The 17,564-nt window shown below is 47.8% G+C and overlaps 1 protein-coding gene across 1 annotated transcript in view; it reads left to right on the top strand.

Annotated features, from left to right (window-relative positions):
* The window catches only part of LOC125427929 (natural resistance-associated macrophage protein 2-like), a 108,371-nt gene that overhangs the window by 10,533 nt on the left and 80,274 nt on the right, over positions 1 to 17,564 (top strand). The window contains 1 exon segment of the mRNA XM_048487497.1: positions 6,621 to 6,704. Within this exon segment, the coding sequence (XP_048343454.1) occupies positions 6,671 to 6,704 (34 nt within the window). The 5' untranslated portion in view covers positions 6,621 to 6,670.

The following is a 17,564-nucleotide window of genomic DNA, read 5'->3' as shown; positions in this document are numbered from 1 at the left end:
GGTGCCTTTGGGAGCTCACCTGCAGGAGGTGAAAGCAATGGTCTTAAGAACGCAAGAATCTAGCCTGCTGGGATCAGACTAGAGTCCATCTAGTCCAGCACTCTGCTACTTCCTCGTAGAGTGGCCCACCAGGTGCCTTTGGGAGCCTCAGCAGGCAGGATGTGAAAGCAAATGGCCTTAAGAACATAAGAAAGAGCTCTGGTGGATCTTCAGGACCAGAGTCCATCTAGTCCAGCACTCTGCTACTCACAAAGTGGCTCCACCAGGTGCCTTTGGGAGCTCACCTGCAGTGGATGTGCAAGCAATGGCCTTAAGAACATAAGCAAAGAGCCTGGTGGACTGTGACTCCAGAGTCCATCCTAGCTTCCAGCACTCTGCTACTCGCAGTGGCCTCCACCAGGTGCCTTTGGGAGCTCACCTGCAGGATGTGAAAGCAATGGCCTTAAGAACATAAGAAAGAGCCTGCTGGATCAGACCAGAGTCCATCTAGTCCAGCACTCTGCTACTGCAGTGGGCCCACCAGGTGCCTTTTGGGAGCTCACCTGCAGGATGTGAAAGCAATGGCCTTTAAGAACATAAGAAAGAGCCTGGTGGATCAGGACCTCAGAGTCCATCTTAGTCCAGCACTCTGTCACTTCCAGTGGCCCACCACCAGGTGTCTTTTGGGAGCTCACCTGCAGGATGTGAAAGCAATGGCTCCTAAGAACATAAGAAAGAGTTTCTCCTCGGTGGATCAGGACCAGAGTCCATCTAGTCCAGCACTCTGGTTACTCTGCAGTAGGTGGCCCACCAGGTGCCTTTTGGGAGCTCACCTGCGGGATGTGAAAGCAATGGCCTTTAAGAACATAAGAAGGAGCCTGGTGGATCAGACCAGAGTCCATCTAGTCTCAGTGCACTCTGCTACCTCGCAGTGGCCCACCAGGTGCCTTTGGGAGCCTCACCTGCAGGATGTGGTGAAAGCAATGGCCTTAAGAACATTAGAAAGAGGGTGGGGGATCAGACCAGAGTCCATCTAGGTCCAGCACTCTCCTGCTACTACTCAAGAGGGTCTACCTCAGGTGCCTTTGGGAGCCTCACAGGCAGGATGTGAAAGCAATGGCCTTTAAGAACATAAGAAGGAGCTTACTGGGCCAGTTGGATCAGACCAGAGTCCATCTAGTCCAGCACTCTGCTAATGTGAGTGGGCTCCACCAGGGTGCCTTCTTTGGGAGCCTGCCACCTGCAGGATGTGAAAGCAATGGCCTTTAAGAACATAAGAAAGAGCCTCGGTGGATCGGCAGGACCCAGAGTCCATCTAGTCCCTAGCACTCTGCTACTCAAGCAGTGGCTGGCCCACCAGGTGCCTTTGGGAGCCTCACATGCAGGATGTGTGAAAGCAATGGCCTTAAGAACATAAGAAGGAGCCTGGTGGATCAGACCAGAGTCCATCTAGTCCAGCACTCTGCTACTCGCAGTGGCCCACCAGGTGCCTTTGGGAGCTCACAGGCAGGATGTGAAAGCAATGGCCTTAAGAACATAAGAAAGAGCCTGGTGGACTGTGATCTCAGAGTCTGCATCTAGTCTGTAGCACTCTGCTACCGGGCAGTGGCCCACCAGGGTGCCTTCCTGGGAGCTCTCACCTGGCAGGATGTGAAAGCAATGGCCTTAAGAACATAAGAAAGAGCCTGGTGGATCAGACCAGAGTCCATCTAGTCCAGCACTCTGCTACTCGCAGTGGCCCACCAGGTGCCTTTGGGAGCTCACCTCCAGTGGGATGTGAAAGCAATGGCCCCTTTAAGAACATAAGAAAGAGCCTGGTGGATCAGGACCAGAGTCCATCTAGTCCAGCACTCTGCTACTGCAGAGTGGCCCACCAGGTGCCTTTTGGGAGCCTCACCTGCAGGATGTGAAAGCAATGGCCTTAAGAACATGAAGAAAAGAGCCTGGTGGATCAGACTGAGTCCATTCTGAAGTCCAGCAACTCTGCTACCTCTAGTGGTTCACTCAGGTGCCTCCTTTTGGGAGCCTCACAGGCAGGATGTGAAAGCAATGGTGGCCTTAAGAACATAAGCAAGAAAGAGCCTGGGTGATCAGACCAGAGTCCATCCTGAAGTCCCAGCAATTCCCCTCTGCTACTCGGGCAGAGGGTCTCCACCAGGTGCCTTTTGGGAGCTCACCTGCAGGATGGTGAAAAGCAATGGCCTCTACAGAACATGGCAGCAGCCTGTGGACGACCATTAGGACCATCTGGTCCAGCACTCTGCTACTCAAGAAAGTGGCCTACCAGGTGCCTTTTGGGAGCCTGCTACAGGATGTGGTGCTAGCAATGGTCTCAAGAGAATACATAAGAAAGAGCTCTGGTGGGATCAGACCAGAGTCCATCTTAGTCCAGCACTCTGTTACTCAGCAGGGTTCACCAGGTGTCTGTGTGCCTGGGACATGGCAGATGTAAGCAAGGCCTCACATGCTGCTGCTCCCCAAGCACCTGGTCTGCTAAGGCATTGGTAATCTCAGACTCAAGAGACTGGATCAAGATTGGTAGCCATAGATCGTGACTTTCTCCTTCCATAAAGTCCCGTCCAAGCAGTGGCCATCAACACATCCTGTGGCAGCATATTCTCAACTCCAGTCACGCCACGCGAAGTGAAGAATATGTTTCCTTTCATTAGTCCTAATTCTTTCCCCCAGCATTTTCAATGGATGCCCCCTGGTTCTAGTATTGTGAGAAAGAGAGAAAAAATTTCTCTCTGTTAACATTTTCTACCTCATGCATAATTTTATAGACTTCAATCCTATCCCCCCCCCCTCAGACGTCTCCTGCAGCCTCCTCAGAATGAAGGTGCTCCAATATGCATTGAAGTATGTATCCCATTCGGAGTATGACATCTGAACGTGGTTGGAATTGAACTCATTCTTTGCCACCACATTTGGTATCTCTGAAAACCGCCTTGTTTGTGGCCTGCTTCTGCTTTTTTCCTAGCATGGCGCAGCGGCTGGTTGACCCTCCACTAGCTATGAAAGGCTGTCTCAAATTGACCAGGCTTTTCCTTAAAAAAACCAAAAAAAAGTCACTTCGTTAAAAAAAGTTATTTCCGTGCACACATTAAGATGAGTCAAAGATATGCTTCTGCAGAGACCAGTCTCGGTAGAACCCAACTGGATATCTAATGAGGAAATACGCTGCTGCTGGGGCCGATTAACTCACTTGTCTTGTGCAGCCTTGCGGCAGTCAGTGCCCCTGGCCTCCTGGGCACTCTGAGCGGTGGGGGTTTTTGCACCCTTGATGACTAACTGCTTGTGAGTAGAACCGTGCATCCTGCAGCATTAATGCTGAAATAGCATCAGGCTATTAACACAGGTGAAAGACCTCGGCAGTGCCACATTCACAGCCTGTGGGAACAGTCATGGCCAGTATCACCCATCACACCAATAATCGCATTTTGTTTCTGCTCATTCTGCACGGGAGGCGAGATGGCCTGGGTCGCATGCTTCTGACGCCGGACCTGATACGACGCTGGGACCCGCCCGCAGCGGACGGTCCCAGAAAACAACTCGGAAGACGGTGCCGCCGGGTGCTGCCGCTGGTGCCGAGCTTAATGAATCGCTCTCCGCCCCTCTGGCTGCCGGGCCAAATTTCGGGGACACGCCTCCCCTGTTCTGGCGCCTGCTTCCTTGTCGCAGGAGCAGGGCGCATGGTCCCAGGACCGGGCAGCGATGTACCGGAGGGTCGAGAGCAGGTGGGCAGAAGTGGGGAGGAGCGGGGAGTAGCGCCGGAAAGTCGCCGTCCGTGACGCAGCAAGTGAGCGCTTCCAGCCACGCGCCCTTCCCAGCGACTTGAAACGCCGGGCGGAGCGGCGCTGAGGGAGGCTTCCACCTGGGGACTGGCATTTTTTTCCTCAACGGCCCTGTAGGTCAGCTATGGTCTTCACCGTAAGCGAAACGGCCTTTGTTTCTGTGTACCACACTGGAAGTAGGGATGGATAAGGCAGGTATCAGATAATTTTCTTCATCAGAAAACCAGAGGATATGCGTGTCTTGTCTCTCTGACTATCCCCCTACACTTCATTCATTTTAAATTTTAAAATAATTTTTATTAAGGCTGTTTCGGCAGGGAGTAGCCCCCCCAGGGACGCAAAAAACGACTGTCCCCTGGGCGCCAGAAACACATTGACAGCAGGCGCCAGTTGTTGCATTGCAGCAGCACCGCAGCCTCGGCCTGCACGACGCTGGCCACTTAATTTTTTAAACCTTGCTTGGAGGGCTTAGATTTTTTTGAAAACGCTGGCTTCCATCTCATGCCGCCGTTTAACGCACCAGGTGGAAGCTGTCGCCTTTTTCCCGCAGCTCCTCCCAGAACGCTCTTACCTCTCTGTCAGCCTTTCTGCTTCCGCCACTGTGGAGGCCTTTGGATCACACCTCCGGCTTCTTGACCTTCCAGAGCCGCTGCTCAATGGCCACGGGATGTGTCCCCTGGCCTTCCACAACGCGGACGTGAAGCGGCACACAGGAGGTAAGAGCGACGCTTTGGGAGTGGTGATAAAGTTGAATTATGGCACCCCCCATGAGGGTTTTCAAGCGTGCAAGAGACTAACAGAAGTGCCTTTGTCTGCATGGCAGTTGTGGTATTCCTAGGTGGTGTCCCATTCATGCTTAGCTTCTGAGATCTGACAAGATCAGCCCAGCCTGGGCCATCCAAGTTAAGGCTTTCACCTGTGGAGAGTGCATTTATTGTATTGATATGCAGTCATCAGTTGGTGGGATGGCACAGAGCAGCAAGCTTCCATTCTGCAGTCAAAGCTCTGCTTACGACGTGAGTTTGATCCTGACAGAAGTTGGTTTCAAGTCGCCAGCACAGCCTTCCATCCTTCCAATATTGGTAAAATGAGTACCCAGCTTGTGGGGGGTGAGGTTTAAATGACTGAGGAAAGCAATGGCAAACCACCCTGCAAACCCAGTCTGGCTCTCAGAATGTGGTGATTTGAAGCTACCCTCAGGCTGCTAATAATGACCTGGAAGCTTTGCTACAGGGGCTACCTTACCTTGGGGCCCCCTTTTGCCATGCAATTGGGGAGAACAAAGAAATGTGCCCAAGAAGCCTGTATTGTCAGTAGTCTATGTTATACACAGTGATAGCGATGGCAGCCCATGGCATGCAGAGGTGGTAATTGAGCCCTCTTCTGTGGGCACGCGACACAGAGTTCATCATGTGGGGTAGAAAATCACTCTGGTCACACATCTAGGCTGGCCTCGAGTCACTGAGCACCCATGTGTGATGCAACGCACAGTGAGCAGGAGGACCTAGTTGGAGCGGCCCGGGTGCCTGTGCCCGCGTGGCTGCCCAAGGGTGGAAGGGGCGCGAGAGGAGGCAGGAGATGCTAGAGAGGCACAGAGCGGTGCCAAGTGGGGACTTGTTTGGAGGCTACAGCTGCAGGCTGGCCCCTGCTTGCCGAGCAGGTGGGACCTGGCAGTGCGGAGCCAACCGCTTTTTTCTAAACTAAAACCTCCAGCATTCAGGTTAATGGAATTCGTTGGGTTGGCCTCTCAAGGAGCAATAAGCAGGAGCAAAGCATGCAATTTGGGCACTCGGTCTCAAAAAGGTTCGCCATCACTGTTATAAGACATCAGTGCAGTAGCATTGATGTTCAGCTGCTGAAAATGTGCTTTAATGGTCCCAATCTGAATGGAGCTCCCATCTCTCCTACCCCTCACCTTCCATCTCTGTCCCTCTTTCTCCCTCCCTCCTAGCTGTTCTTGATCCTAGTTGGTGCCAGTCCTCCATGTATGCCAAACATTAAAAAAAATTGAGTTATGTTTTGCTCTATTCTAGAGAAAATTGAGCAAAGCTTCAGGAATGAAGAACTCCTGTGCACTTGACCACTTGTGCATCTTTCCCCCTGCTTTGGCCCATGCTGGAGTGAAGGGCCCTTTGTATGGAGATTCTCACCCTTTTCCTCCCTGTGCACCAGGTGTTGGTCCCTCACTCTCCCACTGTGCCTTGGGGTGCTGCTCTTGGCAATGGTACTTCGCTGCTGTTCTTTGGATACTTTAAAGACATTTGGTGATTACATTTGTAAATCTGTAGTTGACTGAGTTGTTCCATTGGCCTTTGGAGTGTCCAGTCACTGAAGTGCTCCTCCGCCTACCTTTGAATTTGCTCCCTGGGCAATAAAGCCCAAATGCCATTTTATAATTCATTTTGCATATTCTTATTTTGTTGATGAGTCAAATGCCCCTCCTTTTGGGGTGAAAGTTAAAGGAATTAGCTACGGACGCCATCACCATCAAGCTATTATTATCGCTTAATGGCTTCACCGCTCGTTTAAATAGTAGTTTAATTGTTTTAATGGATTTTAGGTGTATTTGGTCTCTTATCGGGACCCTTTGTTATATATTATGCATATAGTTAGTAGCTGTAATCGCCTGTTCCAGAGCCCCTCGGGGATTGGGCGGTTTATAAGTCCAATTAATTAATTAATTAATTAATTTTCTTCAGTCCCAACTTTTCTGGGAAAAGAAAAAAGAACAATTCAGAGGAGAAGGCAGATAAAAAGGCTTCCTTTACAGCAGATCACTGTTGATGCTACCATGTCCCGTATTATCCGGCCCCAGCGCTTTTCTAAAATTCCTTTCCTGTCTTGCAGTTTGCGTGACCTTTTCTAAAGATTCCAGTTCCAGCCAGAGAGCTCCCACCATGACCCCGGGAAAGGATCGGGAAGCATTATATGGTAATGTTGCTCTTTTCATTAGTATATGTTTAGTGTGTTTTGTGGGCAAATTGGACGGAATGTTTCCTGCTTGCACTTTCTGATGAAACTTGAATCTTGGTGCTGATTTGATGGCAACTGGGGGAGCATTCAAATACTCTTGTCTGACAGACCATCCCTTATTCATCGGTTTACCTCAGAATGTGAGTATAAAACATGCTTTCCACCTATAGTGACAGTATATAGCAGTGGTGGCGAACCTTTGGCACTCCAGATGTTATGGACTACAATTCCCATCAGCCCAATTGGCCGTGCTGGCAGGGGCTGATGGAATTAAACTGTAGTCCATAACATCTGGAGTGCCAAAGGTTCGCCACCACGGGTATATAGGGTGTCTGTACAGACAGTGTGACTAAACTGTTTATAGCAGGGGTCTGCAATCTGTGGCTCTCCAGATGTTCAAGGACTATAATTCCCATCAGCCCCTGCCAGCATGGCCAATTGGCTGATGCTGAACCCCATCTGGCTCTGGGCCCTGCTACTGCCTGCTCGATGCCAAAGAACCATGTCGTCCAGGGCTCTATCAGGCGGTTCCCATACCCCTTGTTTGTCCCCCTGCTGAGCCAAGGCACAGGAAGAGCCTGGTGGGGTGGACCCCCAAAAGGCCAGGTAAGAGGGCCCCCTTGTTGAGGTGGGCAGCAGCTCCATTGGGGCGTAGTTACAGAAATGACGCCCAGGGGGTGGACCATTTTTTCTAGTTACGTCCCTGCCCTCAAGCAGTCTGTTCTCTCTCCTCATACCGAGACCAAGCCAAACAACTCACTATAACTCTTAAATATGTTGTGGTTTGTCTTTTCAAACACCAAAAATAAGCAGTTCAATATCTAGCACGGATCAATAATGCCTCCCCCTTTCCAAAACTTGCTTATGTGAAAGTAAAAAATGAACTGGTGTAAAGGCAGAGTAGAAGCAGCCTGTTCCCTTCACATTTTGAAATGGCTACTGCAATGGAATCATGACTTCCCAGGTGGCACTACATCTTGCAGGAGCCCCAGTCCTTAAGGTCTCATGGGAATTATAGTTCCCACCAGGCTGTTTTCAGCCTGAAGGGAACAGGCTGTTTTTCCATGCTGAACTAAAGTAAGGGGGGGCGCCGCCATGGGGTGGGGGCGGAAAACACAGAGTGCGCAGCGGGCGCACTATGGCCCACCTACGCCTCTACCAGCCTTGGATAAGTCCACCTGGGGTTGGAGCAGAGGCTGGTTGGGAGCCACTTTGAGAGAGGCGATCTTAATTAGATAGGGATGCCATACTATTTTGAGGTTACATCAGTTCCGCTGCCAGCATGGCCAATTGGCCATGCTGGCAAGGGTTGATGGGAATTGTAGTCCATAACATCTGGAGTACCAAAGGTTCGCCACCACGGCCCTAGGGGAAAGAGAAAGGAGGATGGAGTCCCTCTTCCCTCCCCCCACTTCTTGAGCCCATTTTATTTCAATTTAAAATGGGCTTTAGTGCTAGTCTTCCATATTCCCATACAGTTTTAATATGGATATATAGTGATCGCATTGAAATTCAAATTTCAAACTGCCCCACCCATCTTTTTCTTTCATCTTTTTCTTCCACCTTAGATCACTAGGTTTCTGTGTACATATGTTCTGTATGTCCTGACAACTTTTTGATCTTAAATCTTGATCTTAGCTGTCCTTCTTCCCCTCTCCTTCTCTTCCTCAGTTATTACTTTGGTGTTATCTAATGTGGATGTATGAGAAGTATTGAAATGTTAGTTTTCCACCTTTGCAGGTGGAAAACCGCGGGAAAACCTGCGGGACCATCTTACCCCATATGTCCCAAATCGGTCTCTGCGCTCGGCAGAGGCCAATCTACTGGTGATCCCTGGCCCCTCAATGATACGGCTGGCCTCCACCCGGGCCAGAGCCTTTACAGCTCTGGCCCCCGCCTGGTGGAACACTCTTCCACCAACTGTCCGGGCCCTGCGGGATCTTGCTGAGTTCCGCAGGGCCTGTAAGACAGAGCTGTTCCACCGGGCCTTTGGAGAGACTAGCCGTTGATAGGGGCCCCCTCTCCTTCTTCCTTTCTCCTTTATAACATCATGGAGATCCTGCCACTCCTTCCCCTCTGGGGTTTAGTGGGAATTGATAGCAGGCGCCATCCTGAGTTAATTTATGCTGCATTTTAAATGGGGTAGGGTTTATTTTTACTAGAGCCGTTTTAATCTATATTTATTGTATTTAATCTGATATTGTGCTCTACTTATGTTGTCCACCGCCCTGAGCCCTTCGGGGGAGGGCGGGTTATAAACCCAATGAATAATAATAATAATAATAATAATAATAATAATAATAATAATAATAATAATAATAATAATAATAATAATAATAGTTTTATTGATATATTATTGTTATCTCGTTGATTTTATTGAAATTGATAATATTACGGATTGCCGCTATGAGCCTGCTGCCTAAATGATAAATAAATAGATAATGTTGTGCTGGTATAATTGACTGTCATCCAGTGATGTTCTACTCAGCCTTAAAAAATGCTCAAGACCCACAGGAGAACTGCCACATATCAGCCTCTTAACCCATAACTGGCAGAGGCGTAGCTAGGGAAAATGGAGCCCAGTGCAAAATCTTTGCTGCGCCCCATGTTCGTTTGTATTTTTTGTATTTTTAGTGTTTTTTCAGTTTTCGGCCTGCAGGGGGCGCAGTTTTTAGGTTAGCAGCATAAAAGTTTCAGGGTATCTTTAGGAGACTATCCTGATGATACCAGGTAGGTTTGGTGAAGTTTGGTTCAGGGGGTCCAAAGTTATGGACTCTCAAACGTGTAGCCCCCATCTCCTATTAGCTCCCATTGGAAACAATGGGGATGGGGCACCCCCTTTGGGAGTCCATAAGTTTGGACTCCCTGAACCAAACTTCACCTAACTTGGGTGGTATTATCAGGAGAGTCCCCTGAAAAGTTCCTGAAATTTTGGTGCTGCTAGCCCAGGGGTAGGGAACCTGCGGCTCTCCAGATGTTCAGGAAGTACAATTCCCATCAGCCTCTGTCAGCATGGCCAATTGGCCATGCTGGTAGGGGCTGATGGGAATTGTAGTTCCTGAACATCTGGAGAGCCGCAGGTTCCCTACCCCTGTGCTAGCCTAAAAACTGCACCCCCTGCAGGCCAAAAACTGAAAAATGCTAAAAAATACAAAAACCTGAAATTTTTGTTGCCCCCCAGGCGGGAGCCCGGTGCGATGCACACACCCCAATCCCCTTGTAGCTACGCCTCTGATAACTGGCCTTTGGTTTTTAGCATTTTTACAGGTGATGGTTGGTTTCTTCTAGTCTTTATCTCATTTCATAGAAGAAACAAAGTGCCCAGAGGACAACTACCCTCTGTAGCCACTCTAGGGCCTCTCCTAGACCAGGGCTTCTCCTCTACCAGCAATTGGCCATGTTGGCAGAGGCTGATGGGAATTGTAGTCCATGAACATCTGGAGAGCCACAGGTTGCAGACCCCTGTCCTAGACTCTGTAAAGTCTGCTCTTCAGACTTGCCATTTCCTCCAGGGAAACTGATATCTGTAGTTTTGAGATTAGTTTTAACAGGCCACACCTTGAGCTTGGTAACCTGAGTAAGTATACCACTGTTGGACTTGATTTGATGAACAGCAAGGTAGGAGGTGTTGCAAAGTGATGCCACTGTAAATCAAGATCCAGTTAAAGGAGTAATTAGTTGATATAGAATAAGTGAGACACTCCTGATAATTGCAAAATAGAATTCGCAAGAAGTCTAATGCAGAATGAAATGAAATAATGGAAGATGTTTGCATGTGTCAGGGCTGGAAATCCAAGATGGTAGCACCTATAGCAAGTTAGGAATCGAAGGGCCCTGTGAAGCTCTGGGTGAGTATGTAGGGCACAGTGTCTCGAATTTGTGAACCAACTCTAATTCCTCCCTGCTATTTTGAAGGAGAATAGCAACAGCAGCTGGTGTCTTAAAATGGCTGCCTAGAATTAGGGCCAAGAAGAGAATAGAGGAGATCTTTTCCAGGAGGAGGAAAGAGGGCTTTTTCTTCTAGAGAACACTTCCTGGAAGCCCCGTTGGTCTGCTGCTGAATACCTTGTGATCTTCATAAGTCACATTGACCTTTTTCAGATCTAGAGGGTGAAATCTCACCACCATCACCCAACCTCATTTTTAGCCTTCAAAATGTTTAAAGTTTGTTTTTTACCTTGCCCTTACCCAACCAAAAATGGGCTCAGTTCTGGTCGCCACATCTCAAAAAGGATATCGAAGAGATAGAAAAAGTGCAGAGAAGGGCAACGAGGATGATTGAAGGATTGGAGCACCTTCCTTATGAGGAGAGGCTGCAGCGTTTGGGGCTCTTTAGTTTGGAGAGGAGATGTCTGAGGGGGGATATGATTGAAGTCTGTAAAATTATGCATGGGCTAGACAATGTCGACAGAGATAAATTTTTCTCTCTTTCTCACAATACTAGAACCAGGGGGCATTCATTGAAAATGCTGGGGGGAAGAATTAGGACTAATAAAAGGAAACACTTCTTCACGCAACGTGTGATTGGTGTTTGGAATATGCTGCCACAGGAGGTGGTGATGGGCACTAACCTGGATAGCTTTAAAAAGGGCTTGGACAGATTTATGGAGGAGAAGTCAATCTATGGCCACCACTCTTGATCCTCCTTGATCTGAGATTGCAAATGCCTTAGCAGACCAGGTACTCAGGAGCAACAGCAGCAGCAGAAGGCCATTGCTTTCACATCCTGCACGTGAGCTCCCAAAGGCACCTGGTGGGCCACTGCGAGTAGCAGAATGCTGGACTAGATGGACTCTGGTCTGATCCAGCAGGCTAGTTCTTATGTTTTTATGTTCTTATGGGCTAAGGGAGCAACAACCAAGATCAAATACAACTAAAAATAGATACACCATCTACTATACATATAGGTCAACATTTAAAATCTAACATTCGCATTAAAATTCCAAGTGACACCCTACTGATAAAGGGAACAAGCAGGAAAACAACCAGAAGGGAGAAAAGAGAAGGGAAAAGTGATAGAGGAAGAAGGGAAGGACAGGGTTGGGTTGGGTTGGGAGGCCAGCTAGAGTGAAATGGTCAGTATTCCCAACCATAGATTTGGTGGAACATCTTGTTCTTGCTGGCCCTGTGGAATTGAGCCAAGTCCTGCAGGGCCTGGTGCTCCCTTGATAAAGAGTTCCACAAGGCTGGAGCCAGGACTGAGAACTTCCTGGACTTGGTCAAGTACAGTTAGATTCTTTTTCAGCTGTGGACCACCAGTAAGTTGTTACTGGTTGACTGTAATGTACTTTGCAAGGCACCAGTGACACTCCCACTGATACGATGGTCCCAGACTGTTTAGGGGTTTAAAGGTCAGTCCCGAAACCTTGAAGCTGATCTGGTATTCCACTTGGAGTCAGTGTGTCATGAGCCAGCACACAGTTCAGCTGGCAGAGCACTGGCTGCATGTGTGCTCTCCATGGGTAGATAAGGACCAAAAAAAATGTCTCAGCAACTTCAAGGGCAGCCCTGTGTACAGCAAGTTACAGTAATCCAGTCTGGAGGTTACTGTTGCATGAATCACTGTGGCTAGATCATAGCGGGAGCAACTTCAAGGGCAGCCCTGTGTTGAGCCAGTTACAGTAATCCAGTCTGGAGATTACTATTGCATGAATCACTGTGGCTAGATCAGGGCGGGACAGGCTGCCTTATGTTTAATGTTGTTTTATGCTCTGGCTGTTATTGGATGCTGGGTAGCAAAACAAGTAGCTATTATAAGTGAGGTGCATTATGAAATTCCTTTGATGGGGAAAGGGGTGGAAGTAGAATAGTGTATTACTTATGATAAAGTGTTCAGGGGGCGGCTTCTCCATGAAGCCTGCTGGGTGGGTCTTGGCCAATCACAGTTCTCTCAGAACTCTCTCAGCCTATGGGGAAGCAGGCAATGGCAGACTGCTTCCAAGCGTCTGTTCCCTTGAAAACTCTACCAGCTGTGACTTGATGGCTCTTTCCACCACCACCACTGTTCCATTCCAGGGAAAAGGAAGAGAACAAGAACTACAGCCGTACTGGTAATTTTGTTTTAATGGAACACAACTGTGTTGATAGCGTGCAGGATTCACCACCTCAAATGAGCGAAAGAAAGATGTAACCTAAGCCAGTGTGGATCCTGACAATTCAATTTAACTGGATTATGGCTTCTGCATTGGATTACCACAGAGGTAGGGTTGGCGGAATCCCCAACATCTGGTCAACTACCAAAGTTCTAGGTTCAGACCTTCTCCTACACTGACTTGACACAAGACCAATGTATTAGCCGTTGTATTAGGCTCCAGTCATAGTAGGACTGTGCACAGAATTGGTTCTGTATTCTTGTCAGAATCCCCAAAACTGCAACAAACTCATGTAGAAGAACAGTAGTTTATTGGTAATGAGGATCTTCCCTGGCTAATGCCAGAACCGAGATTTGCCCGCGCAAACCCCTATAGTTAAAGCAGGGTGCGCGCCCCCCCCCCCCATCATGGGAATCCCCGCCAAAAGAACTGCAAATGAGATAACAGTGAAGACAGCCAGGCATTGACCTTGGGCAGCACCTGGTACAATATAGCATCACACGAAAGACAGAGGAAAGTCAGTTAGAAATGCAATTAACCCATTCCACCACCCTCAGCATCCAGAAAGCAGCAAAAGCAAACCCCATAATAAACAGGCCTCCTGACAATTCTCCAAATTTTGCCTCAGAGCAAAATACTTCAGTTCAGTTCAGTAACCTTTATTAGGCATTTTCAAGAAGAAAAGACAAAGTGTCAAAACATAATACAAGGCTAAGCTTAGCAAAACCTGAGGTATTTTTCTAACTCCACAAAACTTTCAAAAGAAATTTAGCTACAACTTCAGATAGCACGGCTTCTGTACTGTTAAAGCAAATTAATTGTTTTAACGTTGTCTGATAATGATATTTAAAATTTGATTCTGTGCCAAATAATGATAAACCAATATGGTTTAGTGTACTGGTATAATATATATAGATATGTATTTTTAAAATACAGTTAAAAGTAATAAAAGGGGAATAAATTAGCACTTTAAAATGGTTGTCGGGTATAGAGCTACCATACGTGTTGTATGAGCATTGTAATCTCCAAGAAGAAAACGTATGGCAACAGTAGGGTTAGAAATTTTCCTTGCCACTAATAAAGGGTGGATTAGTCTGAGACGCGCATCAGCATTTATTTGGCACTCTAGGAGGACATGGGTAAGAGAGTCAGTGGAGCCACAGCGACAGTGTCTTTGTTGTTTTGGAATTTGGTGATACCTTCCGTTGGTAGAGGCTGAAGGAAAACTGTTGAATCTGGCTAACAGAAATGCCCGACGGTGGGCTACCGGTAAAGTAGCTGCTAGGTAATTGGCTATAACTCCGTACTTGGGAAGGATGCCCAAAGCTCGGGGAAGCAAAATACTTCCCTAGTGGCCCGTGTTTGTTGTGCAGCCCACACACCTTTACGAGAGGACATTCCAGACTCTCGTTGCTTGCGAAAGCCTTAAGCCGGTTTTCAGAACGCAACTTCTGGGAAGTTGTCACAATCCGGTTGAGTCTGTTCGTTCTACCGGGTTTCTTAGATTTCCCCAGCTTTGTTTTGTTCTGTTTGGCTGATGGCAGGTAGAATTCTTCCTCTGTCGTTTGTGGGGGGTTTCCCCTTATCTGGTAACCTGGCCGCTGCTTTAAATCTCCTGTGTAAACAGATCTGTTGAGTGGCATCTCCTCTTATTGGGGAGGCGGGCAGGGTGGAGGAGGAGAAACCGACTTCAGTGTTGCAACAGGAAACTGTATGTCTCTCTCTGGTTTTTTTTTTAAAAAGAGATCCAGTTAATTCATACTTTAGTGCTCTTGTTTTGTACTATAAATGGGCCACATCTTTGCATCTCAAGAGGCAGATCTGAGTTGACCTCTGCAAAAGCACAATGCCAGGGAGAGAGCTCAGGAGTGAATATAAAAGTAAGTACAAGCATAAGTTGGTGGGATCTGCCCCTTTTTAAGGGCCTAGGGTTGCGGGGGGCGGGGGGGGGAGAAGAATGACATTTCAGGACATGCTGTAAGAGCTTGCTGTGTCTTTCATAGCTGTTTTAAACTATGGTAAGGAAGATTGTTCTGAATTCCGCCGGTGGAGTTGTATCTGCACAGTACTTTTGCTGGCAAGGTAAAGGGAGAGGCGATTCGTTGGACTGTGTAAAAACAGGTTTTGCTTGCGGTTGAGTTCAGTTTGCTGTGAACTAGTGGAATGGTCAGAGTGTCGCGCTCACGCTGAAGCTGACTGGGTGATTAAAAAATACTTTATTTAATTAGTAGCCCACCTTTCTCCTAGTCAAAGCAGCTTATGTTGTTCTCTTCTCCATTTCACCCTCACAACATGCTTGTGAAGTAGGTTAAGCTGAGAATGTGTGACTGGCACGAGGTCCCCCAGAAATCTTCATTGGCAGCTGCTACCAGTTTTCCCCCCCCCCCCCCCCTATATCCGGTTAAGAGATTGTTGAATTGCATGGAGGACAGGGGCACATCCTTCCATTCTCTCTCATCTGTTGCTTGCCTTGTTCTTGCTTCACTGCTACCTACTTTCATGCCCCAAATAAGGAGAGAGACATTTGCAGAGAGCATAATACGGCAGTGCACCCTGTGTGGGGCTGCCCTTGGAGACTGTCCAGAAGCTACAGAAGGCTGTGCCCAGAATAAAGACTGGATTGTAGGGCCCATATCACTCCCGTCTTGTTCCATCTATACTGTTGCCCAGTTTGCTTCCAGGCCCATTTCAAGGTGCTGGTATTGACCTTTAAAAATCCTAAATGTCTTACGACCAGCATACCTGATACCTACTCCCATGAGAACCAATCCCACAAGTGTGGTCATATGCAGGGACTCTGCTTCAGTTGCCCCTGCAGTCTGAAGCTACATGGGGGCAACTTAAACAAGGGCCTTCTTGTGATGGCACCAAAACTTTGGAACTCCCTCCCTGGATAGCTTTGTCTGTCTCCCTCTAGCATTGTCTTCCTGCGGCAGGTGGGTACTTTTTTGTTTGGCTTGGGGTCCCCTCAATAACTCTTATTATCCCTCCTCCCTGTTTGTCTGTTTTCGTGTGTTTCTGTTATGTCTTATTTAATTGCTTTAAATATTATATATAAACGTGCGTGTGTGGTTGGACTTGATGGCCCTTGTAATCTCTTAAGAACATAAGAACATAAGAACTAGCCTACTGGATCAGACCAGAGTCCATCTAGTCCAGCACTCTGCTACTGGCAGTGGCCCACCAGGTGCCTTTGGGAGCTCACATGCAGGATGTGAAAGCAATGGCCTGCTGCTGCTGCTGCTCCTGAGCACCTGGTCTGCTAAGGCATTTGCAATCTGAGATCAAGGAGGATCAAGATTGGTAGCCATAAATCGACTTCTCCTCCATAAATCTGTCCAAGCCCCTTTTAAAGCTATCCAGGTTAGTGGCCATCACCACCTCCTGTGGCAGCATATTCCAAACACCAATCACACGTTGCGTGAAGAAGTGTTTCCTTTTATTAGTTCTAATTCTTCCCCCCCAGCATTTTCAATGTATGCCCCCTGGTTCTAGTATTGTGAGAAAGAGAGAAAAATGTCTCTCTGTCAACATTTTCTACCCCATGCATAATTTTATAGACTTCAATTATATCCCCCCTCAGACGTCTCCTCTCCAAACTAAAGAGTCTCAAACGCTGCAGCCTCTCCTCATAAGGAAGGTGCTCCAATCCTTCAATCATCCTCGTTGCCCTTCTCTGCACTTTTTCTATCTCTTCGATATCCTTTTTAGCATAAGCATAAGCATAAGCATAAGCATTTTATTGTCATTGTGCACGCACAACGAAATTAACAGCAGCATTCCTCGATGCACACAATTTCAGACTCATACATCATCCTCACTTTCCCCTTCCTCCACCCATCCCTACACAGCCCCAAATACATCAATATGAAGCAGCGGAGTTTAGCATAGCCACAGCTCTAGAGTAGAAGCTGTCTCTAAGCCTCTTTGTCCTAGTTCTGAGGGCCCTGTATCGTCTGCCAGATGGTAACAGTTTAAAAAGAGTGTGCTGGATGAGACGGGTCCCTCAGAATATTTTGGGCTTTATTTAGGCTTCGAATTATAGATTTCTTCCAAGGAGGGAAGAGGGCAGCCGATAATCCTTTGTGCAGTAGTGATCACCCTTTGGAGCTTCTTTCCTATTCGGGCCACTGTGCAACTGGAGAACCATACACAGACGCCGTAGGTTAGGACCCTCTATATAGCGCAGCTGTAAAAGGACACCAGCAGTTTTTCATCCAATTGTTGCCTCCTTAAAAGTCTCAGAAAGTACAGTCTTTGCTGGGCTTTCTTAACCACCGCAGCAGTCTGTACGCCCCAGGTCAAGTCCTCTTTAATCATAACACCCAGAAATTTAAAACTAGCCACCCGCTCCACTTGATCTCCATTTATAGTCAAGGGCTGAATTTCTGAGCTATTCCTTCTATAATCCACTATGAGCTCCTTTGTCTTGTTAGTGTTAAGAACTAGGTTATTTTCCCTGCACCATGAGAGCAGTCGGTCCACTTCATTCCGATAGGCAGACTCATCCCCTCCAGAGATGAGCCCCACCACCGTTGTGTCATCAGCGAATTTGATAATGGTGTTACTATGATAGACAGGAGTACAGTCATATGTATAAAGGGTGAACAGTAAAGGACTCAACACATCCCTGTGGCGTTCCCATATTTAGAGTAAGAACTGAGGAAACCCGATTTCCCAGTCTAACCCTCTGGGAACGTCCAGACAAGAAGTCCCTAATCCACAA

This window comes from Sphaerodactylus townsendi, linkage group LG03 (genome assembly GCF_021028975.2).
Source record: "Sphaerodactylus townsendi isolate TG3544 linkage group LG03, MPM_Stown_v2.3, whole genome shotgun sequence".
Classification (NCBI taxonomy): domain Eukaryota; kingdom Metazoa; phylum Chordata; class Lepidosauria; order Squamata; family Sphaerodactylidae; genus Sphaerodactylus; species Sphaerodactylus townsendi.
Note: the sequence above shows the minus strand (reverse complement) of the source record. Positions and strands in the feature narration are given on the sequence as shown.